Below are 27223 nucleotides of genomic sequence, written 5' to 3' on the forward strand. Positions count from 1 at the left end.
ATGATTGGGGCACCTGGATGGCTTAGTCAGTAGAGCATGAAACTCTTGATCTCCGAGTTGTGAGTTTGAGCCCCATGTTGGATGTAGAGATTACTTAAAACATAAAATCTTTAACATAAAGTAAAATGAAATAAAGGTAGATATGACTAGTATTCATACAAAGGGATACTGTCAAAGGAAGAAAAACAGAAAAGAAATGTGTTGGTAGAAGCAACACATGATAGGCAGCAGATTCTCTGATATAGAAGAATAGAGACTAACCATGTGCTAAAAAGCAGGGAAGTGGATAAGCTGATTTTGCAGCCTTGGTTGGGGGGCAGGGAGACTGTTCAGCCATCAGCCATCAGTGTGCCCCTTAGTACTCAGCATTTCGAGGTCTAAATTAAGGTCTGTAGAGCATGTCACTTTCAAGACTAACCCTTGCACGAGGGTGTTGTATACCCAAAGTTTTATTGCATATCCAGGTCGTAAGAAAAACTATCCAGTACTTAGGAATAAGGCACAAGGATGACGCATGCCCTTTCCATGTTAGACTGGAATATTGTCAGACATACCCAGTCAAGGATCACATCATTCTCTAGGGAAACATACCTTTATGTAACTTACTATTTGCTGTTGATTGAGACCCAGATTTTATGAAGTTAGATGTTAATTGTAGATAACTTGCAAATTATTTGTCTGATGGAGAAGATAATCCCCAAAGTTTAGAGTTTTATTGACCTATAGGACATTAACTAGTTTTATATCTAAACTATTTTTTAAAGCTTATTGTATTCTTTCATTGACTGTATATACTCCAGTCTTTCATATATTCACCGAACCAGATGTATCATCCTGCTGGTTTTCTCATTAATAGTTGAAATAAATATTTGACAAATGTTCAGTTTATATTTGTGTAAGTCACATTTTTAACTTCTTGAAACTATATGCCAACAAATAAACTACCTATTAATGGAAATTTTCTTTCTTACTGTTTTTTTTTTTTTTAATTTCCCTAACATTTTTGTTTCCTTTTCATTGTAATTTCAAAATTGGAGTATATTTTATATGTCTTTTATTTTTTTAATGAAGGCATCATGTGAAGAACAGAAGCAAGTGTAGGAGTTAAAAAAATTTAAACCTTCTTTTAGGGTAAGTTTAATTGCAAATCTAATATTTTCAGTAAGATCCACATTTTTGAAGTGTGTGTAAGCTGATGTAATGCTTTTATAGTTTTCATGTGACTGTACAACTAGTTGCTGCTTGTTGTAGTCGATTGAGTTTGTGGAGCATGACATCAAAAATTGTTAAGATGTTCAGGGCGCCTGGGTGGCTCAGTTGGTTAAGTGTCTGACTTCAGCTTGGGTCATGGTCTCACAGTCCGCGGGTTCGAGCCCCACGTGGGGCTCTGTGCTGACAGCTCAGAGCCTGGAGCCTGCTTTGGATTCTGTGTCTTCCCGCTCTCTGCTCCTCCCCTGAGCACGTGTGCTCTCTCTCTCAAAAATAAGTGAACACTAAAAAAAAAATTTTTTTTTAATTGTAAAAATGTTCCATTTTATGGAACTGGAACTACAAATGAAATAGTGTTAAATTTAGAGAAGGCATTTTTAAATAGTTACTCTCTTTTATAAAGAAATGTTTTAGAATTACCAATATAATGTTTCATTTACATACATTCCTGCCCACTCTTTACTCCTTATAAAATATTCTGACTAGTTTTGCAGTACAGAAGAGAGGTATTGTTAGGGACGTCTTAGACAGGGTGCCAGGATTGGATAATAAATTTAATGTGTGACCTTTAAGGTCACTTGGATTGTTTACGTTATGTGATCCTAAGTTTTTCATGAAAAATTTCTCATGTTAGTCTCTCCTCCTTTTGTTAGAAGTTTGCTTTCAACTGTCTTAGATACCCTTAACTAGTATTTACTTTACAGATATTTGTTTAATATTTAATTCTTTTGGAATATAAGCTCCCTGAGGAAAGGGTCATGTCTGTGTAATTTACCATTGTTCTCAGACACCTGTCACAGTACCTGATCTACAGTAGGCCTTCAGCAAAAATATTTCTATATTTCTATAATACACTCTATTATAAAATGATTTAGAATGCGATCATGACAATTCCTGCTGAATCCACATGCTGAATGTGGCTAGAGATGTAGTCTGGGGCTTTCCCCAGCGGTGAGAATCATGGAGACACAGCACACCCTTCAAGTTCTCTTCATGGTCCTCCGTCTCAAACCCCTCCATTCTCTGCAGCGTTGGTTGTCATGTTGTTTAATTAGCCTGTTTGGCAACTACCAACATTGGAAATAAATTGATATGAAATGGTAGAGCCATCTCTATCCAGACACACTTTTGGTTCTCAAAAATCTTGGGAGATGATTAGCATGAGAACCCCCAAAAAATACAAAGAGGGAGAGCTCAGAGAATAAAAGCAATTAGTTGTCATAGCAAAATTTCCCCCAGTCCCAATTGATGGTTGCTCTGTCCTTGTTTTCTCTCTTCCTCCTCAAATTCCTTCCCCTGTTAACTGCCTCAGTTTCTGGTTCTGAAAATGAGTGCTCTGGGTATTGATTTAGTGCTGTGTAGGCCACCAAGTTTGAGAAATGTAACAAACTGCCTTTATCTGGGCGCAGTGTTAAAAGTTTTCTAACTGTACAAGTTTTAACTTCTTTCTCACAAAACGCCAGCAGTGAAGACTTTTGTAAAATTCAGAATGTGTGTTCAGTGTATTTAAATTGAATATCTATATTATGTATATGTAATTGGATATATTATGTATTAAATTTGTAATCTTTCTAAAAACAGTTCTTTTTAAAATTTTTTTTCAACATTTATTTAGTATTAAGAGACACAAAGACAGAATATGAGCATGGGAGGGGCAGAGAGAGGAGGAGACACAGAATCCAAAGCAGGTTCCAGACTCTGAGCTGTCAGCACACAGCCTGACACGGGGCTCGAATTCACAAACCAGAGAGCATGACCTGAGCTTAACTGACGCTTAACCGACTGAGCCACCGAGGCATCCCAAAACTATTCTTTAAAATTTTGTGGGCAAACCAAATTATAACGAATACAGATTTAGTACCCTAGTCCTTCCAGTCCAGTGAGATTAGATCTGTAAATATAATCATTTTTTAAAAAATTTTTTTAATGTTTATTTATTTTTGAGACAGAGAGAGACAGAGCATGAACAGGGGAGGGGCAGAGAGAGAGGGAGACACAGAATCTGAAGCAGGCTCCAGGCTCTGAGCTGTCAGCACAGAGCCCGACGCAGGGCTCGAACTCACAGACCATGAGATCATGACCTAAGCTGAAGTCGAACGCTTAACCGACCGAGCCACCCAGGCACCCCTAAATATAATCATTTTTAAAACATCAAATGTATTTCTGTCCCTCATTAGAGTCACTAAGTTGGGCAGAATCTTTATTTCCTTCATTCTCTGTCATCCATTCTTGAGCACGGTTGCTCTCAAATAGTTTGAAAGGATATTATTGAATTAATTTTCTTTTTTCTGAGTTTCCAAATTATGTGGCGCACCTCTCTGCCACCCCTCCCCAATAGTATGTGAGTAAAAACGTACCTGTGGTCTCAGATACCAATATTACAAGTGACAGTATTGTATCCAAAGTTCATTTATGAACTAATTGCTATGAACCAAACTCAAAGTACTTTTTTTCCTCTAAAAATTTATTATAAATATTATAAGTGATGGGTTTCACAACTCCTATCTGATGTGTGGTCAGTCGTCCATCTAACCATCCCTCCATCCACCAAATGCCTGGCAAGTTCCCTACTATGTGCTAAGCAGCTTGCCCTGCATCAGACTGCATCTGAATAATTTACAGTTAATAGGAAAGGTACAGTATTAACATTTTGGCAGCCCTCATAACAAGCTTAACCAGAAGTTGGCTTTTTAATCTTTTAATCTATAAACTAGTTCCACAAATATTTACAGAAGAACTTTTATGTGGCAGACTTTGTGCTTGTCACTGGGAAAAAAAGAGCGAACAGGGTGATCCCTGCCTTCAAGTAGCGTAACAGCAGAACTCTTAAAGAAAAGCGAGTTTGGTTAAAGGCAAATAGAGAGGTAGGCACAGTTTTCTGAAGCCTTTTCTGGGTGTTGTCAAAGACTTTTTTATAGTGATGGCACCAATGGTTTATTGTGCTTCAGTCCCCTTCAAAACTGCACATCCAGGAAAGGGCGATGATTCTGTGAAAACCAGCACTGGATGTTGTAAATACAACTCTCAAGCTTGTCAGCTGTGATAGGTCTCATTTTTTTTAACCCCCCAAACCAAAGAGAACATTTCTGAGGCTTTTGAGGGTTAACAGAGAGTGAAGGGAGGAAGGAATTAGGCAGAGTATGTTTCCTCGGACAGAGGACATTCACTGGACAAATGGAGAATTGGGAGATAGCAATCAGACTAAACAAGAAGGCCTTGATACTGTCCTGTAAGGGATACCGACCTCTGATCTCATCTCCTACACCCTCCACCTCACTCTGTGATCGTGCCTCCGTGCCTTTGCACATGCTGTGCTGTCTGCGTGTTACACTCTTCCCCCAAGACACTCATATAGTTTAGTCCCTCACCTCATGTAGGTCTCTGCTCAGTGACCCTTGGCTGCAGTCCTCTGACCACCCTGTTGTAAACAGCACTCCCCTGCAGTCCCTCTCAGCTTTAGTTTTCTCTATAGCACTTAACTGCTATCTGACATCATTTATTTGTTTATTGTCTGTTTCCTTCTACTTAAATGCAAGCTCCGTGAGAACAGGCTCTTGGTCTGCCTCACCTTTCTATTTCCTGTGATGATAACAAGCCATGGCACATTGTAGAAGAATTATGTGGTGCATTTCCAGAAAGTGGGCTTTTAGCCCCAAAAGTGATTTTTCCTAAAAATCTTTTAAAGAGGGATTTTTTGCAGCCTGCCATTTCATTGTATTCAAGACTGCTCTGTGTGGGGAGAGGGTACGGTTAATTATGATATTCTGTATCCTTCTACCAGAAGGTTGTGGGTTGGGGGGCCATTTGTGATTGAATTGTTTTTTGGTCTTTCACTGTTTTTTTTTTTCTATTTCTAATTTTTTATTTTGACAAATTTGAAATCTACAGAAAATTTGCTACAGTCACTCAATGAATATCCATATACCTTTCACTTAGATTTATTATTTGTTAACATTTTGCCATATTGCTTTGTATCTCTACATGCATATATTATTACAGTTCTCACTGAATTACTCAATGTTTAACAGTAGGTTGCATATATGACCTTTGGCCTCTAAATGTTTCAGTTTGTATCACCTCAAAAGGAGATACAGTTACCATGTTTAGGAAGGTAACATTGATACAATAGTAATGTTACCTAATGTGCAGACCTGTCTCAATGATGTCTTTATAACAATATACATGTAACAACAGGAAGGAAGTCTTAATCCAGGAAACAATCCTAAAACTATAATCTGTAATCACAGATTACGTTTAGTTATGTAGTTTCTTTCATCTTTCTCAGTTTTCTTTGTTTTTCATGACACTGACATTTTTGAAAAGTACAGGCCATTTGTCTTATAAAATAAATACCTCTTAGTATGGGCTTATTTTATATTTCCTCATGATTAGAGTCAGGTTATGCATTTCTGGCAGAAGTATTATGCAGGTGATCTCCTATCTCAGATCTCAGGACTCATATCCTCCTAAGTGTATCACCTCAGCAGGTACATTGACGTCAGGTGGTCTCATTACTGACGACATTAAATTTAATCACTTGGTTTAGGAAATGTCCAACAGAATTCTCCACTGTCAGGATACTGTTCTCCCTTTGTAATTTAGAAGTAATCTGCAGAGAGATAACTGCAAAACTGTATATATATATATATATATATACATATATATACACACACGATATATACATATGATATATAGTGTATATATATATATACGAGATATAGATGTAGATATAGATATAGATATAGATATAGATATAGATAGATATAGATATAGATATATAGTATATATATATATCCTACTCCTCAAGAAACTTTCACCTAATGGTTTTAGGATCTGTGGAGATTCTTGCCTGAATCCATGACAACAGTGGTTGTTGCAAAATGGTGGTTCCTGACTCTTTCATTCCTTATATATTTATAAATCGTGAATTCTATTACACATTCCATTGTAAAGAAGAGCATCCACTTCACCCATTTGCTTATTTCCTTATTATAAACATGGATTCATGCTTATTATAAGCATTGATTTCCTTAAATTCAATGTGTGATAATTCATTACTGTCATTCATCTTGATGTTCGGATTGTCCTAGAAATGGCCTCACTGCATTGATCCCTCACATGTGGGGAGAGAAATACCTAATCACAGGAGTAAGAAATATTTTTAGTACATTCACAGTGCTTCTTAAATTTTAATTGCATACAAATCACCTGGGGCCCCAGATTCTGCATTCCTAGCAAGGTCCCTGGTCATGCTGATGATGATGGTCTGTGGACTGCAGTTGTAGGAGTCTGTAGGCTGATCTAGAAGACTTTAAATACATCCTGCTCTCCCCATAAAATTCACCTCATTATCATGGAAGAGACTGATCTTTTGAACAGTGTATGAGCTCTGGTAGGCATGGAGAGAGAGGAGGTACACCCCAGCTACTTGATTCCCAGAAATCATGATAATGTGAAACACTGTATTCCCACTCACATTTGCATTTCCCTAGAAATCCTGACCTTTCAGGAAGCTGTCTTCGGCTGGGATCCAACACCTGGGATCAGGGGACAATAGTGACAACCTTCATGGAGGATGTCTCTACCAGTGTTCTCCATTAGTCAGACCCAACTTTATTGATACCCAGGGAAGTTAGGCAGTTTGAACTCCCCTCCTCAAAAAATAAATATTTATCTATCTACTTATTTTGTTCCACAAGAGCTATGAGTTTTCTGTCATTGGAAGATTTCGATGGCTTTTGTTCAAATAATTTCCTTTTCCCCCTTTAAAGCCATGTTTAGATAGATTGTGGTTGGCACTCTGGCCCTTTGCAGTTTGCAACCACCCCATTCATAAACATTACAAATGTCCATGGAATTTTGTATTGCTTAGTCATATTGTCTAATCTGTTTACATTTTTTTTTTAAATCAGTAATCCTTTCTTCCCTTGGCATGATTTCATTTACCCATCTGTCATCTGACTTTTCTATTTCCCCTTATTTTCTTCTATTAAGAATGCATGGCATCTTCCTTAGAAGAAGAGAGCTTTACAGCTGAGGGAATCCCCCTGCGGAGGTTACAGAGGATGTGTCCGAAATCCGAGGCCATCTGGTGTTAGGGACTGAGTGTGTGTGCTGCTAATCACCGCTGGGGAGTGAGTGTGGAACCCATGGGCACATAGCAACTCATTTAACAGGATGCTGAGGATTACTAAAGTCAATGTTTTGTTTCTGACTGTATGTTTGTTTTAATCTCTACCATTTGTATCTTCTGCTGTCTCTGGCATTTAAATAGATAGCTGATAATAATAGTAGAGTTGAGTAAAACTTGGGCAGTTTCTGGCTTAGGAATGATTCACAGCTTCCTATGTCCCAATTAGTGCTATTAGTGCCCACTTCCTTTCAGGCCAGTCCCCACCTCCCCACTAAGGGATGCAGGACACTCTTACCTTTATTGCAAAGAATCTGTCTGCTCCCAGAGCCTCCTTCTCTAAAAGAAAGTGCTACAGCTCTTGCGATCTTGTTCTTGGTCACAGCACATACTAACATGTCCATTGAATTAGGTGGGGCTACAGGGGGTTTTATTCCCCCTCTCTGAGTAACATATGTTATAGAGGGTGTTTAATATGGCCCCACTATGAAAACATTACGTCTAAAAGCTAACCTGAAAATCTCGTGAGATACACCAACAAGTAAGCAACTTTAGTGTTTTCTTTGTTACAGGATGCAACCTGAAGATTTCTAGGATCAAACAGTATAATCGACTTAGCCTGGTAATAGATGGATTGCCCCACAGAGGGTCAGTGGTTGCTATAGAAGGTCAGGGCCAGAAGAACTGTGGTCTGTGCAGGCCACTTTCAGGGTATTCAGGGGCTTGGTCATGGCGGGTGCCAAGGCCCTGTGGAAAGCAGAGAGGCTGCGTCAGTGCCTCAAATGCTAGGCACCTGGTACCAATTAGACCGCACCTGCTTTCTGCTGTTGGGTCTCTCCCTTTCTCCTGTGAGCTACTTATTTTTTTTAAGTAATTTATTTATTTTGAGAGAGAAACAGAGCAAGTGGGGGAGGGGGACAGAGAGAGGGAGAGAGAGAAACCCAAACAGGCTCCACCCCATCAGTGTAGAGCCCAGTGCAGGGCTTGAACTCATAAACCATGAGGTCATGACCTGGGCTGAAATCAGGAGTCAAATGCTTAACTGACTGAGCCACCCAGTGCCCTTCTTGTGAGCTACTCTTAAAAAAACAAATCACTGAAAACCAGAAATGTTTCAGATTCTGACTCAGATCTCTGTGTATCTTTATAACCTCTGGAAACTGAATTCTGGTGATGGCAGTAAGTAGGAGAGAAGTTTCACCTCTTCTCTCCTTCAAATGTAGAGGAATATCTCATTCTAGCATTGAAAAATTCTCGGGTGAGCTGCTTCACACACATACAACACACACACACACACACACACACACAAAACCTCAGCAGGACAATGGCAGCATCCTTCACCATGTACAAAACAGTGTTTAACATGTAGGTACTGGGAAGTGCTTGTTAAATGATCCAAAGCAAAAAGGCCAATTGAGTGCCTTTTATTTCCATTTCCCATCTTATCAATTTTTTCAAAACATCATTTTAATTCCAACAAACTTGGATCCCTCATTATGTTTCTAATGCTGTATTTGAACATTGCTTGAATGTCTGTCCCTGGCTGTTTATGCGCACACATATGCATACACTGACTCTCTGTATCCAAACACAGAAATGCCTTAACTTAGTTGATGTGATTAGCTGGAGAAATTGGCTGTTAGGTTGAAGAATACCCTGGAAGTGAATATGTGCCTTTAATTTTACCCAAAAAGTCTTGAGATGATTTCTAGAGTGTTACTTTATGACCATGAGCTGCATGAATTTTACTTCCCATGTTGCTAGAGAGGTTATATAAATTCAGTCAACATTTACTGAGCATCTGCTAGGTTCACAGACCTGTGCTGGGCCCCGTCTGTCCATGCCTTCAGGTGTCCATCTTACCTGACAGACTACATAAACACAAAACATTAAAACTCACACTAAACTAGTTAAATATCAGGGGCACAGGTTTCAGGAAACAGAGATTCCAACGAGGTAGAAAGGTTGGAAGAAGGAACAGTTTGGAAAGCTGTGTAGTTGCCATTGGCCTTCATGGATGGTGAAAAGGAGCAGAAGGAGGGAGAGCATTCCGTTTAGTGGCACGTAGTGTAAGCAAAGGCTAGAGGTTGGCATTCACATTGTATTTGTGGGTCAGCGAGAGCTTGGTCCGGTTGTGGCGTAGAGGTTCTGTGTTGGAAAGAGCAGAGATAAGGTAGTAAAGCTTGTCTGGGTCCAGGTCCCAGGGGTATTATGCTGCCACAAAGCAGAGTAGTCCGGAACGTGGTTTTAGCAGCACCAGGACCTTCTCTGCTAGCTTCCGCCCTTGCCTCCATCAGTCCTCAGCTTTGTGATCCCGTTGCCCCACAAGCTCTGGGCCACTGCTTCTTCATCTGTAAAATGAGGGCAGTGATTTTGTTTATCACGCAGGGTTGCTGTTGGAAGTAGAAGAAGTGATAATCACACAAATTGCTTGGCACCGTTCTGGGTACTTGGTAAGGCTTATGACGTCATTAGTTCTTGGCAAGGGAGAGAAGTAGTGGCAGCTATGCCTTAGAGAGCTGACTTTGATAGAGGATAAAGCTTTGGTACAGGACTGAAACTTGGAGGCTTGGTAGAATTGCCTCCCGCCTGGACGGAGTTGAAGATGGAATTTTAGAGCTGTCCCCACCATTTCCAGCCTCCACAGGAAGGCACAGGAAAGGGTACAGGGTGATGTGCTGGGCAAAGCCTTTCTGCTTCCACTGCATCTCCATTTCACAGATTTTAGGAATGATTATGCTTGCTCATCCTTCAAAAATGACTTGGTGAGAGTAATTGGCAATGTCCCTGAACAACTAACCACAGAGAATTCCTAATGCTGGTCAGTGAGAGGAAGTGAATCGTTGAGCCAGAGGTAACTGGAAGTTTATTTGCTTGCTCTTTTTTTGGTTAATATTTTATAGTGTGTACCCAGAGGCTGCTGTGCTGACAGGGATAAGATAGAGAATTGAATCTGAATAAATCAAAATGGAAAATAACTCTGAATATCCCTGTAAGAATTGCAGCGCCTAACTTCCGTAACTCATGCATGCTAATTCTGCTTGTCGTATTTACACTTTGGGTGGACGAGAAAATGGAAGGCAGGCCTCTCTATAAAGACGGGAATTCTGTTTTGGACCTTTCCTTGAAGCTTTTCTTTCTTCTAACCGTCAGGTTTTTAGCCTGAAGTAAGTTTAATTCATCTAGTCAGAAGTTTGCGTTTTTACTCAGCTTGTCTTTGTACAGGTATGAATAAGTTGCACTTTGGCCCTACCGTCATGATGGCAAGTTGTATGAAAAAAATGTACAGCATGAGCATTATGCTTCATGAAGAAACAGAATCTTCAAAGGATAGCATTACAAAACATTTACATTTTTGCTTATCACAGTGAGTTTTACTTCCTAAGTGCTACTTGTCTATATTTTGATTCTGAATATTACAGATGGTCCCATCTATGGTCGGGAGTGCTCTTTTGTGCAATTTAAAAATGGTTTCAGGAGTCAGGGCGTATAAATGTTGGTAGTTCGGGTACAGCGCTCCAAGTGTAATGCCCAGTGTGTACTGACATGTACAGTTGTTGATTAGTCTTGACGATATTTGTGCCTTACAAAAGAAAAGAGATAATCAGTTAAAATGAGTGTGACTGTACGTTTGAAGAAGCACATCTCTCTAGTTCTTTGCTCGTGCAGTCTTTAATATATACTACGCATATGTGTATTCAAATACATATATACGTGTATGTTCACGTATATACGTATCAAGTAATCTCTGTAACTGCTTAGCTCTGTATAGCACAGAGTAGTTCTATGCCAGGTATTTTAAGTATTAACCTATATCAGATTCCTTTGAACTGATCCAAAAGAATGTCTAGAATTAAGTACAGTATAAATTGGTTTTAAAATAAGCATATTCTAGCTTATATGCTTGGAAAGTACGTTAATAGAAGTGGGTATTCACTGCCCCTCCGTTTCTGTTTAGTCCAGCCAACCCTGTCTGGGTCCCTTCCCTTCCTTGTCTTCTTCAGCCCCTGGTGTGATCATCCTGACCTTTCTCTTAGCTCCTTCCTTCTACCCACTGTGTCCACAATCCTTTACCCTTTGGGCCGGTCCGTTTATCCATTTGTGCTGCTTCTCTACCACCATGGCTGTCTGCAAATCTGTACCGCTAGAAGTGTGTTATCCAATTCAACTGGGTTCTCAGTGCTGCTGGGTTTTGTTTTTTTGTTTGTTTGTTTGTTTGTTTATTTTGGTTTGGTTTTGGTTTTTTGTGGGAAGCGTTGTTTGTTTGTTTGTATTCTTCTTCTATATGTGCCTGGACAAATTCTCTCCCATTTCCCATAGCCGTGATCGTAAACTCGATCAGTGTCCGTAAATTCTATGACCCAGAGGTAGTTGAGCCGCGGTCCCCCCTTCTGGCGGAAACCTCCCTGGAGGAGGCTTCCCCTATGGCGTGTTAGTTGTGGTGCCGCTACCCCAGTCTCTGCCTGTGTCGTCATATGGCCTCCTTCTCTGTGCATCTGTGTCTGCACACGGCGTTCTCCCTGGCTTTCTCCTGCTCTTCCAAGGGCACCAGTCCTATTGGGTTACAGGCCCAACTACTCTGGTATGACCTCCTTGGAACTTCATTATGCCTTCAAAGACTTTACTTCCTAATAAAGCCACGTACACAGGTACCCCGGTCAGGACTTCAACATGTCTTTTTGAGGCACACAGTTCAACCCATAACAGGCATTTAGAATAAATGTGTGTAATATTTAACATGTATCCTTAACATGTGTGTTAAGGGTTTGTGTTTAATGTGACATATAAAGATCACGAAGTCAGGAAACAAGGTACAGAAGTGTGAAGCATTCACACCGGTGTTGGGTATGGGCATTGTAGTATCATACAACTTTTAACTTTTAAAACTTTTTTTAACTTTTATTTTATTTATTTATTTTTTTATTTTTTTAAACGTTTATTTATTTTTGAGACAGAGAGAGACAGAGCATGAACGGGGGAGGGGCAGAGAGAGAGGGAAACACAGAATCGGAAGCAGGCTCCAGGCTCTGAGCCATCAGCCCAGAGCCCGACGCGGGGCTTGAACTCACGGACCGCGAGATCATGACCTGAGCTGAAGTCGGACGCTTAACCAACTGAGCCACCCAGGCGCCCCAACTTTTTTTAACTTTTAAAACGAATTCTATTTATTCAATTTTATCAATGACTAGTTTCTTGTTGGATACTTCTAACGTGAATTAACTTACATAACGTAAAGTCTTCATGCAAGCATTCATGCCTATGCCTATAAGTTCAGTTTCTAATTACAGAAATTCTTTCCTTTTCTAGCAGAAATGAGTACTCCACTTAAAACTTCAGACTTCACTGGTTAAAAAAAATGATTAAAAAATAAATTGTTCAGGAAATACTGTAAAGGAAATGGTGATCTACTAATTTATAATTATCAAGTTCCAATTAACCTCCTCGTCAGTATTTGTGATAAGCATTATCCTTCCAAAATTTTTAGGAAGTGAAGTACCACTGTAAGTTGTTCAAATCAAGAACAACAATTCTTGACAAAACTTACCTTTGAAAAATGTTAAGTGAACCCAATTTGACAATAAATTATATAAAAAGAGAGAGAGAGAGAGAGAGAGCGCGCACAAGTCGGGGAGGGGCAGAGAGAGAAGGAGACACAGAGTCCTAAGCAGGCTCCAGGCTCTGAGGTGTCAGCACAGAGCCTGACATGAGGCTTGAACCCACAAACCGTGAGATCATGACTTGAGCCTAGGAGCCCGATCTGATATCTCTGATAAGAGAGTTCTGTGTTCTATATTCATCTGCCTCTTTTCTGTGTGACCACCATTCAGCCTTATTTATGATGTTCTGCTTCTGCACAATCTGCTATTGTAGTGATGAAAAAAGAGGGACAGGTTGCCTTTAATAAAAAGAGTAATTTTCTTATTGGGGAAGAAAAAAAAAGCGTTAAGTGAATACATGTAATTACCTCTCTTCTGATTTTTCTGCAGTTTTCTTAATTTAGTAAATTAAAATGCCAGTATTCAAATGATCCAATAGCAAAGCCCCCTCTTGTAATTCAGCAGTATGGTAGTGAATGGACCTCAGTTGTGATGACTTATGGGAAAAGTACTTTAAACTCTTACCCTTTTTGCAGATTCTTCTTGATTTGCCTGTAACAGTCATCCAAAAAAGCTAGAAGGGGAGAATATCATCTTGACCTATCAATTGCATCATAGGAATAGAAGCATCCCTCCTTCTCCTTAGGCTGTCAGGCCAGATCTAGTTCCCACAGTATCCTCATTTTAAATGTGCCATCTCAGGCTGCCTGGGTGGCTCAGTTGGTTAAGCTACCGACTCTTTTTTTTTTTTTTAATTTTTTTTTTTCAACGTTTATTTATTTTTGGGACAGAGAGAGACAGAGCATGAACGGGGGAGGGACAGAGAGAGAGGGAGACACAGAATCGGAAACAGGCTCCAGGCTCTGAGCCATCAGCCCAGAGCCTGACGCGGGGCTCGAACTCACGGACCGTGAGATCGTGACCTGGCTGAAGTCGGACGCTTAACCGACTGCGCCACCCAGGCGCCCCGACCGACTCTTGATTTTGGTTCAGGTCATGCTGTCATGGTTCATGAGATCGAGCCCTGCCTGGGGCTCTGCACTGACAGCATGGAGCCTGCTTGGATTCTCTCTCTCCCTCTCTGCCCCTCCCTATGCACATGCACACTTTCTCCCTCTCTCTCAAAATAAATAAACATTTAAAATAATAGTAAATAAATGTGCCCTCTCTCGTTGGAGCTGCTGATCTTCAAAGGAGATGGAATGGTGAACTCTTCCCACCCGGTCCTTCATGGCCTCTTCTCAGACCAGGATCCAGGCTGCCAAAGCTGGCCACAGGGAGTCTGGCGGTGACATACACACACATTGCGGTGTGACTTGCCCAGGTCAGGCTAGCTTGCAGCACTGTCTCTAAGTATGTAAGCAGATAGCTTACCCCTTGAAGCCCTGTGTTTTCTCTTAAATCAGCACTCTAGAATCTCAGGTAAAATGGGAAAATATTTTTTTTTCAATTTTTTTTAACGTTTATTTATTTTTGAGACAGGGACAGAGCATGAACGGGGGAGAGGCAGAGAGAGAGGGAGACACAGAATCTGAAGCAGGCTCCAGGCTCTGAGCTATCAGCCCAGAGCCCGACGCGGGGCTGGAACTCATGGACCGCGAGATCGTGACCTGAGCTGAAGTCGGACGCCCAACCGACTGAGCCACCCAGGCGCCCCTTAAATATTTTTTATTTAAATGCCACTGGGACTATATGGTGTCTTGAAGTCAGAGGTGAGAGACTAAGTCTGCTCTTCAGCAAACAGGACAGAATGTGTTTATTTAATATTCTTTTTCTCTTTGTTGGTAGATTTTCTCCACTGTGACATAGGAGAAAGATCAGATTATGATAAACCTTTAAATTAAAAAACAATTTTTTTTTTTGTTTTTTGAGAGAGAGAGTGAGAGAGCACATGCACATGAGCGGGGGAGGCACAGAGAGAGAGAGAGAGAGAGAGAGACAGAGAGACAGAGAGACAGAGAGACAGAGAGACAGAATCTGAAGCAGGCTCCAGGCTCTGAGCTGTCAGCACAGAGCCCGACACGGGCTTGAACCCAGGAGCCATGAGATCATGACCTGAGCCAAAGTCGGATACTTAGCCGACTGAACCACGCAGGTGCCCCATGATTATGGTAAACCTTTACAAAGAATGAAAGATAGTTTCTAACTCTGTAAGCTGTTGATGGTGGTGGTGTTGGTGGTGATGAAGATGATGATACTACCACCATCTTTTGGTAGTTAAGCCACTGCATTCTACTCACTGCCTGGAAAATAGAAATCATAACATTAAAATGTTACACTAAAACAAGAGCTTATTGGAATTGTAAACATTATCAACCCTGGGACACAGAAGAATTTTAACTGCTAACCTCTATACATATTCACAGATATATGCTCTAGGTCAGGAATTGGCAAACAACAGTCCCAAAGGCCAAATCTGGCTTGCTGCCTGTTTTTTTTTTTTTTTTAAGTTTATTTATTTATTTTGAGGGACACAGAGACAGCGTGAATGGGGGAGGGGCAGAGACAGGGAGAGATTGAAAATCCTAAGCAGGCTCCACGCTGTCAGCGCAGAGCCTGATGTGGGGCTCGAACTCACAAACCTCGAGATCGTTACCTGAATCCAAACCAAGAGTCAGTCGCTTAACTGACAGAGCCACCCAGGTGCCCCTGCTGCTTGTTTCTTAAATAAAGTTTTATTAGAACATAGCTGCCGCCATTCATTTGCATATTGTTTTTGGCAGCTTTTACCCTATAGGCAGAGTGGAGTTACAACAGAAACCATGTAGTCCACAAAGCCTAAAATATCTACCGTCTTGTCCATTGCAGATAAAATTTGCCAACCTCTGCTCTAGGTAATGCTTCCAAATTGTACAACCATATAATTGAAGAACTTTAAGGGTCATTAGAGATTATGTAGCCCAAGTCTAGAGCAGTTTTATAGATGGGCAGATCAAGGCTCATGAAGTGATTTGCCAAGGGTCTTAACTATTTGCTGTGATTTACTTTTTCTTTTTAAAAAAACAAAGATTTTTTTCCCCTAACATTTTTTTTATTGTGGCAAAATATACATAACAAATTTTACCATTTTAACCATATTTAAGTGCACAGTTCAGTGGCATTAAATACATTCATATTGTTGTGCGACCATCTCCATCATCCATCTGCAGAACTTTTTCTTTAAAAAATTTTTTTAATGTTTATTTATTTTTGAGACAGAGAGAGACAGAGCATGAACGGGGGAGGGTCAGAGAGAGAGGGAGACACAGAATCCGAAGAAGGCTCCAGGCTCTGAGCTGTCAGCACAGAGCCCGACGCGGGGCTCGAACCCACGGACCGTGAGATCATGACCTGAGCTGAAGTCGGACGCTTAATCGACTGAGCCACCCAGGCGCCCCTGCAGAACTTTTTCACCATCCTAAACTGCAACTCTGTCCCTATTAACCTAACTCTCCCCTCCCCTTCCCCCTAGTCCCTGGCAACCACGACAGTACTTTCTGTCTCTATGAATTTGACTACTCTCGATACTTCATATGAGTAGAATCATATAATAGTTGTCCGTTTGTGACTGGGTCATCTATAACTTTTTTTAATTGAAGGAAATGTGCTTTACAGAAACAAGAAAATTCTATCCTTACCCCTTACTTGACTTGGCCCAGGGTAACCTGGCCAACCTTACTTCATGTCCCCAACTCTAAAATGGCACCTTTTAGGATCTATCTATGAAGACTTTAATACAATGTCATTCATGGTATTAGTTACAGTAAAAAAGAAAGATCTTAAACTTTACAGTGCAATAGTCACAAATATTAATTTTACGGTTCAAGTATTTGCTTCCAGAATTTTGGTATAGGAGAACAGAAATGCATACTTAGAAAGTAACTTTGTGGGCATTGGAATCAGCGCCAAAGATGAAGGGTGGTAATTCAGGTCTTAGGAACCACTGCTGGGTAGGATCAGAGCATGCTTCTCTGGTGACTGTTTCAGAGTTTGCCAGATTCAGTGTCTCCCTGTCCTAGACAGAGCTGCCTACACACAGGTCACATCTTGCCCTTTGTTCATCATCCTTTGTCTATTTACATAAAGTTACTCCAGATGAGGTAAACTATAATTGATTTTTAGTTTACTAACTGTCACATTTCAGTTCTGCCTCCCTAAGACTATATGCAGATCACTCAGTTGGAATTTTGAGTGTTCATAACACTCTTCAGACTTCTGTGCACATCCTATTTCTTGATTTCATCTTGAGTAATAGAAGCTGTGAGTTTCATATTTTACTCATTTGCCGCTTAGAGAGTAAGCTTGTTTTAAAATTCTTCCAGGGCAAGGAAGGGCAACTGGCAGGAAAGTTAGGTGACTGAAAAGCAAATAAATTGTACAAGGCATTTGTTCAAAGTATTTGTTTGTCATCAGGCCTTAAATTCTGTCTTCTGTTTTACTGTTGTTTTGTCTAAATAGCAAGGAAGCGTATAGATCTGAAATTCTTAAACTTAAGTCAGCATTCGTTTGCTTACTAAGTGCATTGCTTGAATTGTCTCCTATAATCCCCTTAAAAACTCCTAAAATGTGTGCTTTTATTATATCCATTTAAGTCATGGGAAAGCTGAGACACAGAATAGTTCTTTGCCCTATGACATATAGCCAGGAAGAGACTGTGCCAAAATTTGAACACTGGCACTCTTGAGTGCAAAGTCAGATTTCACTTATTTGCTTGTTCATTTGTCCATTCATTCATTCAACAAATCTTTAAGGAGAGCCTGTTATGTGTTAGACTTGATTCAAGGGCTACAGCAGTCATGATAAAAAGCCTTTCTCTCACGGAGCTTATGCTGTTAACCACTTTGCTGTGAACCATCTTGCATTCTCCTTCATCATCTAGTCTAAGATGCTTAGATGCTGGTGCTTTTTTCAGCTTCTCATCAAGAAGATATCAGGAAGTTTTGGTAACTGGTAGAAGCTTTTCCAGTCATTTCAACAGACAGAAATTAAGAAACCATTGAAGACAAATGTATCATTTCTTTCTTCTTGAACTATCACAAGTTATCATGGCTTCTGAGACTGTTTGTGGGGTTTATCACCCGGAAGGTAAAGAATTAAGAACATCTGTCTTATAGCTAATGTCCCCTTGCTTTAATTTAGGCCAATGTTCTCTTATCTTCCTGCACACCTGAACACAAAGTAATCGGCATCTTAGTCATTAATTCTGAATAGTTGAAGACATTGTGAACATACCAATTTGCCTTTGTTTTCAAGAGTGTTTTTGTTTTTGTTTTTGTTTTTGATCCAAGACAGAATTGTGTGAAGTACAAGAGAGAAGGTTGTTTTTGGCGGTTTGCTTTCCTCCTCTTGCAGTTAGGCTTTCCTTCCTCCTACTGGTTCCCCCACCTCCCAGCCAGCAAAGTGTTACAGTTAATATCCTGCTAAAGTGTTAAGTAATAACTAAAGCCTCCTGTCCTTCCCTGGCCTTTCTCCCTTCCTATGGCCTTTCTCCCTTCCTATGGCCTTTCTCCCTTCTACTAATCCTGGTGAGCTGGGAACCCATAGCTTAAGAGGTGGCTCATAAGAGCCTAACTGTGCCCCCCTCCCCCCGGATATTTTGCATTTTAGTGGAAAACCTTAAATTTCTGCTACCCCTTCATTTGAGGGGAGTGAATAAAGATTTAACACATACCTCTGAGATGTTCGACTATACCAAATTATTAAACATTTGGGGATTTAGTTTTCTTTGTATGTCACTAAATTGCTTAGTGTGAAATATTTAGGGTTTCCCGTCTTGTTTTTAAACATTGGGTGGGAGAAATACTGAGTTCAGAGGAAGGAATACTTTGTGGCCATTGCGTGCCTTACTTTATGCTGTGTCCTAGATCCGTTGCTTTGCCTGAAGTGTCTCATTCATCCTACAAACATTCTTTGGATATATCTCAGCATCAGGACCTCTGCTGGGTGGGACAAGATTACTAGGTACTGTTCAGTGCTGGTGGCCCACAAGATTACCACTTATACCTTTCATGTTTATAGTCCTTTATGGTTTATAATTTAAAAAACATTTCCCACTTACCATCTTATTTAATCTTCTATATGCTCATTATAATAACACAGAAGTATATGAAGAAAATCTTCCCTGTAGACCAGTGATTAAGATGATAATATTAATCTTAGTTTTTATAGGAGGAAAATGAAGCCAAGGGAAGTTAAGTGACTTGCCCTGACTGAAAATCAAGGTCTCTTATTAGGTCTAGTGTCCCTTCCTCCCAACCACAGCTACCTGTAAAATAAGGACTTTTTCAAATCATGTGCCTAGTCTCCTCTGGTATTTGAGTGTTTATATCACTAAATTTTCATATTGCATTTGCCCCATTTGAATTTCATATCTTTTTTTGGTAGGGCTTTTTTTCTAACTTTTCTATAATCATTCCTAACTTAGAATCATCTACATTCAGATTTTATGGAATATTCTTAGTTTCTGCATGTCAGTCACTTGTCCATTTATAATCCTCAGGGATTTAATCTGACCTCCCAAAATAACAGTTGTGGTTTTGTCATGATGTTTTAAAATATCCATAGCCCTGATGATTGGAGTAAATGCAGCTTTTCCTTATAGTCTGTACCTATTTTAGCTACATCTCTGTTCTTCCAGTATAAATGGAACTTGCTCTAGCCAACTGTTGAAATCGCAGTAAAGAAAATACAGCTAGTTTTTTCTGCCTCTCAAAAGAGGAAAAAAACAAGTTGTGTCGGTCTGTCTCTTTAGCATAGTGTATTTAAGGCACTTTAAAATATTTAGCTAGTTGCACTGTGTTTCACAGACTAATCTTGTCCCTATACCTAATGCTATTTATTTGTACTCACTTTTAGCATACTGACTTAATTTCCCTTTTTTCCCCTGGCTTTCTCATTTATTTTTCATATCCATAGCTTTTGGTATTTTGCCTTGCTGTATTTATTGCTGGTAGAGTCATAAGCATGTAGGACTAGTTTCTTGACCTCCAATAGCAGTGCCTCTTTCAGCTGGAGTTTTTGTCATTTAACACCTTATTAGTAAATTTGGTGTATTGCTCCCTACTTGTTTCTTGTGGATAAGTCTCTGTTGCCTGTTGTGATTCATTTAGTAGTCCTAGATGGCAGGGATTATGCCTAACATATCTTTGGAAAGGTCCCTCCAGGAAGAAACCAGAGAAAGAGTACACAGAATAGGTCTTAAAGTGCCTACAAATATTCAGCTTTCAGTCAGTGTTTATTTGAATGCTTACCATTTGCCATCCATAGTGCTAGTGAAGCACAGTCGAACAATGGATCCAGAAGGGGGCTCAGCCACGTCAACCAGGTAACCCAAGACAGTGTGCTATGAGACTTGAGAGAATAAGCTGAGTTGTCATGTAGGTACGCGGTGTATGTATATCATGGAAGTTCTTCAGCACCTTCAGGGTGTCTTGGAAAGTGGCCTTTGAGATTTCCCGATAAACCTCAAAGTGGCCTTTGAGATTTCCCGATAAAGGATAAACAAGGGCTGACCAGATTTAGCAAGAGTGGGGAGGGGTGAGGGAACTGGGACAGGATGCTCATTTGAAAGAAAGGAGATCCACCTCTGTAGTTCAAAGGTAAAAATGTTCATTAGGGCTACAGCCTAGACTTCAAGGGAGAGGCTGTAGAAGGAATGGGAATCTGGGATGGGTTTATTAAGTGTTTGGGTGGTTAGCCTAAGAACAGAATTGTGTTTTTTCTTTGTTTTTTTTAACTGGGGAGCAACACGATCCAATTTGTAGTTAGAGAGTCTTCTGGTTATGCTGTGGAGAAGGGTTTGACAGACGAGAGCCATAGCTTTCTAAGAGTTCATTGAAGTGATGGAAGGTAGACATGGTAGTAATCTCAACCAGGGTAAGTGGAAGGATTCAAAGGCATTTACTAGAGAGAGTCCTTGACAATTATTGATCATAAGGGAGGGCTGCATTAACAGGAAAAGAGACGTGGTTGAGGGGGATTGGAAGTCCTTCAGTTCTGTTCCCCTCTCATTCCACTGTCACTGATTTTAGGTAATCATAGATTTTGAGCTGTAATATCCATGGTTATAAAATAAATACATTTTATTTTATATGTCCCATTTATTTTATTTTTATTTATTATTTTTATTTATTATTTATTTTATTTTAAATGCCCCAAGGGGACATTCAATTTGAATATTTCCTAAAATCTCTGTAGGAAGACTTTTAGATTACAGAGGATAGTTTTATGTTAGAGATATTCTGTATAAAACGATTAAATAGCATACTTAGGTAGATAAAATAATTTACAATAATGAAAAAGCCATCTTATTTAATATCCCAGGGGAAATGTAAATAAAGTTCTAACCCGATTTTTAAACATTATGCTATTAAACGTCAGATCATTGATAATATATTTATTAGCCAAGGACAGAATGTGAACTTTTCAGTATAGAATTACTTATCCATTACCGGGCCTTGACTGAAATAAAAATCTAGACATAAAATATAAAGTAATGAAAACATTTGTCAGATATACAGGTACCTCCAAATAGTTCCAAGAGTTATCAGGAGCCATCTGTGGTTCCCCGGAAGAGTCTGGATCAATGATGAAATGAAGCAAGTCATTGCTTTGGGATGATGCTTCTTTGATAGGAGATCACCAGTGGCAGTTCCTCCTGCATGCCATATCGGCAGTAATTCCCCTCTCTCCCTTCATCCATTCTTCTCTCCCTTTGTTCCTTATTTTCTTGTAAGCTCATTTGTTTCTTACCAAACCTCCCCTAAAATCCTGGACTTAGGAAATTCCCTTTGAGAGATGTAAATGATATGGAACCGGTACCTTTGTTTAGGTGTTGGCTTTACCAAAAGCAGGTCTGTGATTACGAACTTGCCACTTCCCAGGATCTTGGTTTCTACGTTTGTAAAATGAGAAAGCTGAAGTAGATTAGTGATAAGGGGACTCTCAGCGATGATTCTTTTATCTGCCTTTTCCCCCCCAGTCCTGTATATCCAATTGCTTCCAGGCCTTTGTTTATTTGAGGGTCTCACTGGTACTTGAGATTTGTTATCAGAGCACCTGCTCACATGGAAGCTTCTGTGGTTTGTTCCAACCCCATGTCAGAACCAAAGAACTAAGAGGTAAGTTACTGGCAAGTATTCCCAGGGAAGAAAAGGAAACAGCCACCGAAAGTCCTATGTTTAGATGCTCAGAACCTACACGTAGGTCAGGAAACTTGTCTCTTTGTAACATTCTCTCTTACCATTTCTTTTGATACTAATTTTTTTAACCAGACAAATGTTTGAGGTTTTTTTCTTATTTTTTTCATATGTGCATTTTTTTTTCTTGGACTGGGAAAGGTGGGTGGTTGCTGAAGAAGGGAAAGGAGGCACCACCAAGCATTTTACTACATCGTGTGCTACCTCTGGGTACACAAGGCACAGATTTCCTTACCAAGGTTGTAATTCTTTGTTACCCCCAAGCCCACCATTTGTAGTTCTGATTGTGGCAATGCCACCTCTACATCCGTGTTCAAATACTGCTCTAGCATGTTCATCATCCCTCTTCCATTGCTAATAGAAGCCTTTCTAATATCCATCCTCAAGCTCATTTCCTCAGGGAATGCTGATTAACCCCACTTACTATTGACCACCAGTCACATTTAAGCCCCCCTGGACCTTCAGTAAGTGGTATGTGTGTGTGTGTATGTGTGTATGTGTGTATGTGTGTGTGTGTGTATATACACACACACACATACACACATACACACACACATACACATGTGTATACACACACATATATGTACACATATATGTGTACATATACATGTGCATGCATATACAAGTGCATATACATATATGTATACATATACATATATGTGTGTGTGTGTATATACATTTTCCATTACATGTTTTACATGCACTTGAAATAGGGCGACTTTTCACATATTCATCTGTTTTGTCTCTAAGATGAAAGATTTGAAAGTAATCCTTCCGCTCTAAAGTCATTTGACCAATGTGCCCATTGTGATTGCTGTGACTTATTGAAGTTGATCCTAGCATGGAAATTGGCATATATATTTTAGGTTCTTGTAAGGATGATAAAAATGTCATTGAAAGCTGTTTGAGAAAATGTATTGCTCCTGCTGTAATATTAACAGTGGTATTTTTTAAATGTTATGTCCACTCTACATAAGTTTTATGATAAATTGGATATTTTTAAAAGCTGTCTTTGTCTACTTGTTTGGTGTATTCACATTTGAAATAGATCTTTGAACACCTGTATGGTTGCTGGACCGGTGGTTGTTGGGTTTGTTGGCCACTAGAACCATTTCCACAGTCTGTCCCTCTGGTGATAAGGAAGGTTAGTCCTGTCAACAGGAGATCAAACAAATAACTTTGCATTAATCGCCCCTCCCCAACTGTCAGTTCCCTAGCCCCCACTGCTCTCACTTCTGCAGAAGCAAAGATGATGTAATTGCAACACCTTTCCCTCTTATGCACAAATTGAAGCCACCTTTTGCTGATTACCTTTGGGATGTTCGCTTTGACTTTTGTTTTACTGGTGGAGACCACACGGATTTGCCTGCCACCGTAGGATTACTGGGTTGCAGTCTTCTAAGAAGCAAAGAACCAGGTCTAATTTAATGTTTAGCAAACGAGTGGTTGTAGAAGAAATTTGTTAAATTTTTGGAATGCAGTAGAATAGGATTGAATGACTTTAAGGAATCCTTTAATGCATGGTTTTGAATACATTTTTGCAGTAAGTGGTCTCTTGCAGGTCTCAAAGCCACTACGAAGAGAACTGGGGTTTTTGTTTGTTTTGAACCTTGAAAATAGTAGTAACTCTTTACCTTTCTGCTAATACCCCCGCCCCCACCGCGCTCCTTGCTCACTTGTCCACGATCCCCACCCCAGAGTAGTAAGTTCGTTAGTGATTTTTACATAAGGTGTAAATCAAGGAATGTCTTCATCCCCGCTGCTGCGCAGGTGGGACTGGCTTGGGGAAGACGCAGTTGAGTAGACAGTTTCACAGGGTGACTCATTATCAGCACTGACCGTTGCTTTTAAACGCACCAGGGAAAATGTACCAGACATTGTTATGATGAAAACAACCGGGAGGGGTGGCGAGAAGAAGAACCGAGATGAAATTTGGCCAAGGCTGCGAGTCGCGCTGAAGCCAAGGAGGCCAGGGCGGGCGGCAGGCCGCAGCACCTGCGAGGAGCGCGGGCAGGCGGGCGTGGCCTGCGGGCGTGGCGCCGGGGGCGTGGCCGGGGGCGTGGCCGGCCGGCGGCGCCGGCGGTTGGAAGGGGGTGGAGTTGCCCTTGGAGGCGGCACCGGCTCTGGGCCCCGAGGCCCGCCGCGCCCTATCGGGCCCGAGCCGAGTGGCCCCGCGGAGCCGGCGCGCTCCCGCCTGCAGGGGGAGGGCGGACGGGGCGCGGGGACCGGCCAGGCCGCGGCGGGCGCTGTTTCTCTTTCACTTTCCTTCCCTCTGAGGCCGGCGCGCTGGCGGGCGAGGAGCGGCGGCGGCGGCGGCGGCCGCGGGGTAGGTACCGGGCGGGCTTGAGAGCGGCCGAGGGGCCCCGGCCGCCCCCGCGCTCCCTGCCCAAGTTTGCGCCCGGGGCGGGAGCGGCACCTCCAGGCACCTGCCGCGGCCGGCCTCGCCTGGAGCCGGGAGTCTCTCGCAGCCGGGGTTGGGGTGTCCGGCCAGGGTCTGGGGGCTTCGGGGCCGCGTCCTGGCCTCGGGCGCGGAGAGGGCGGCGAGCTGCCGGCGCTCGGCCCCGGGAGAGGCGGCGCGTCTTCCCCGGCGCAGCCCCGGCCCGGCCCGAGCGGCGCGTCCTCCGGGCCCGGGCCCGCGCACCTGCCAGGCGGGCGGGGCGGACTTGTGCTTGGACCGCCCCGGGCCGTGCTGCCGGGTCCCGCCGGAGGACGCGGAAAAGTTCCCTTCCTCCCCGTCACTGCAAATACTTGCTTCCTTTAACCGTCGTGGTGACAGGACTCTGTGGCTCGGGTGGTGTGAGATCGGGACCGTGCATTTCCTCTTTCAGAAGACTTTCTCTTAACTTTGGAGCTTCCTGGCAAACCTGTGGACAAGGCAAGGCCCTTAGTCCCAATGTGTACAGGAGAAGCCGAAACCCAGGCACGGATATTAAATGCCTTGCGGAAGGTCATAAAGGGCCGCAGACCAGACCCCCCCCCCCCCCCCCCCGCCCCGGCCGGCTGTTATTTATGCTCCCTTTGTGTTACACCCTCGACACAGTTCTCCTGAGCGGTTAGGATGACACCCCCAGAACCTGTACCGTGCACATTCTTAATGGCGATGTGTCAATGGAATGATGCCTTTTACCTCTCCCATTGCTTTATACTCACCTGTGAGTTAACCGCTAAGATAGGAGAAAAGTTCCTGTTTATAGGATTAACCTAGGAAATCAGTACCTTCCTTCATGCTGTTTTCTCCTAGAACACATTTGTTTGTAAGAAACCTTTAAAACTTTTTTTTCCAGCAACTCCACGGACCAGCCAACTGTGCTAAACATTTCTGGAAAAAAAGTTAATGACGTTCAGTTCTTATTGTGTGCTAGCTTTATGTATATGGTCTTATTTAATCCTTACCACTCTAGGGCGCGCGCACTCTTTTCATTAATAGTTTAAAAACTGAGATTTAGAGAGGATAAATAACATTGCCCAAGTTATACATTTACTAAATGTGACCAGTTTCTATCAAAGAATTTGCAGTCTAATAGAGGAGATAAAGAATGAATGGAACTATAAATTAAATTAAAAGAAAGATGTAATAGGAGAGTAGTAAGGGTTAAACCCGAGAAGAGAGTACACTGAGCATAACTTTGGAGAAGGGTTTCCAAGGATACAGGTAGGATTTAGAGGAGAGGAAGGGCTTGTTGGACAGTGGGTATATAGAGCCTGCAAAATGGACCATGAGAGATCCTTTCACTTTGCCTGAAGAAAAGTGTTGAAGGGTATGCTAAGGTCAGCCTGTGAAGGTCTTGTATGGAAAGCTAAGGAATTTAAATGTCTGTTTGTAAAGAGGGAACACTGACAATCTTTGAAAAGAGGACCCGAATGTGATAGAATAAAATAAATCTGGTAGAATGTAAGATGGACTGCAGGTGGAGAGGTACTATTCAAATAGGGTGGCTATGGATGGAACGGAAAAGGACATCAACTTGATTTCACTGACTGGATGCAGGGTACAAAATGGAAATAGGAAGCATTTTGATAGGATAATGATTTCAATTTTGAATCTTGTAACTCGTATTGGAAAGGACTCCTAATAGAGAAGTCAAGCAGGTAGTTAAACTGCATTACTGAAGAGGTAAAGATATCAAAACTGGAGTTAACCGCTTTGGGTGTCACGTGTAGAATTGAGAGTTAAGGCTCCAGATTGGATGAATTTGTCATTTTCCTGAATGACACCATAGCAGGTTTACAAATTAATGTGACAGTGAATGAAGTGTTCTGTTCACCCATACACCCAATTTGGAGCATATAACACTTGCTGCTAATATGTTATCAATACCGTATGAGGAATTTGACACTCTTTTTCTCTTATCTTTTTAAAATTACTGTGGAAACAGAGATGGGAAAGCAGAACCACCAAAAGGAGTGATGACCAGCGATCTCATGATAAATCTGGATGTTAGTTCTCATGCCTCAGGACATCCAGTTGGGAACTCCACGCCGGCTCCTGGGATCAGACTTCATCCGCTTACTACCCCTCTTTGCCTGAACTACTAAAGCCAGTCCTAGCTAACCACGAATGGCTACCCAAAGGAAACACTTGGTGAAAGATTTCAATCCTTATATCACCTGCTACATCTGTAAAGGGTACCTGATCAAGCCAACCACAGTGACAGAATGCCTCCATACCTGTGAGTATTCTTTTTTGTCATTTATGCCTCAGAAGTTATGGGCTACACTTGTTCTTTTAAAACCACCACATTTTGGGGCGCCTGGGTGGCGCAGTCGGTTAAGCGTCCGACTTCAGCCAGGTCACGATCTCACGGTCCGTGAGTTCGAGCCCCGCGTCAGGCTCTGGGCTGATGGCTCGGAGCCTGGAGCCTGTTTCCGATTCTGTGTCTCCCTCTCTCTCTGCCCCTCCCCCGTTCATGCTATGTCTCTCTCTGTCCCAAAAATAAATTAAAAAACGTTGAAAAAAAAAATTTAAAAAAAAAAAAAAAAAAAAAAAAAAAAACCACCACATTTTGTTTTTATCTAGATTTTAGCTTTCAAAACAATGAGTATTCCAAGAATTAACTCTGAATCTATTTTCAGGATTGAATTTGTCATTAAGATAGCAGGGGCATGAAATT

The 27223-nt window shown here is 41.4% G+C and overlaps 1 protein-coding gene across 6 annotated transcripts in view; it reads left to right on the plus strand.

Moving 5' to 3' along the window:
* The window catches only part of PCGF5 (polycomb group ring finger 5), a 133752-nt gene that overhangs the window by 27194 nt on the left and 79335 nt on the right, over nt 1-27223 (plus strand). For 4 of the 6 annotated variants that reach the window (XR_007460760.1, XM_049645409.1, XM_049645410.1 and 1 more), the window contains exons 1-2: nt 24318-24438; nt 26489-26782. Coding sequence is in view for 5 of the 6 variants with exons in the window: in XM_049645409.1 (XP_049501366.1) it covers nt 26671-26782 (112 nt within the window). In the remaining variant the exon portion in view is untranslated. Of the gene's footprint in view, nt 1-24313; nt 24439-26488; nt 26783-27223 lie in introns of those variants that run through there. The other 2 variants (XM_049645406.1, XM_049645407.1) reach the window with 2 other exon arrangements.

The sequence above is a fragment of the Panthera uncia genome, chromosome D2 (assembly GCF_023721935.1).
Source record: "Panthera uncia isolate 11264 chromosome D2, Puncia_PCG_1.0, whole genome shotgun sequence".
In the NCBI taxonomy this organism is placed as follows: Eukaryota; Metazoa; Chordata; class Mammalia; order Carnivora; family Felidae; genus Panthera; species Panthera uncia.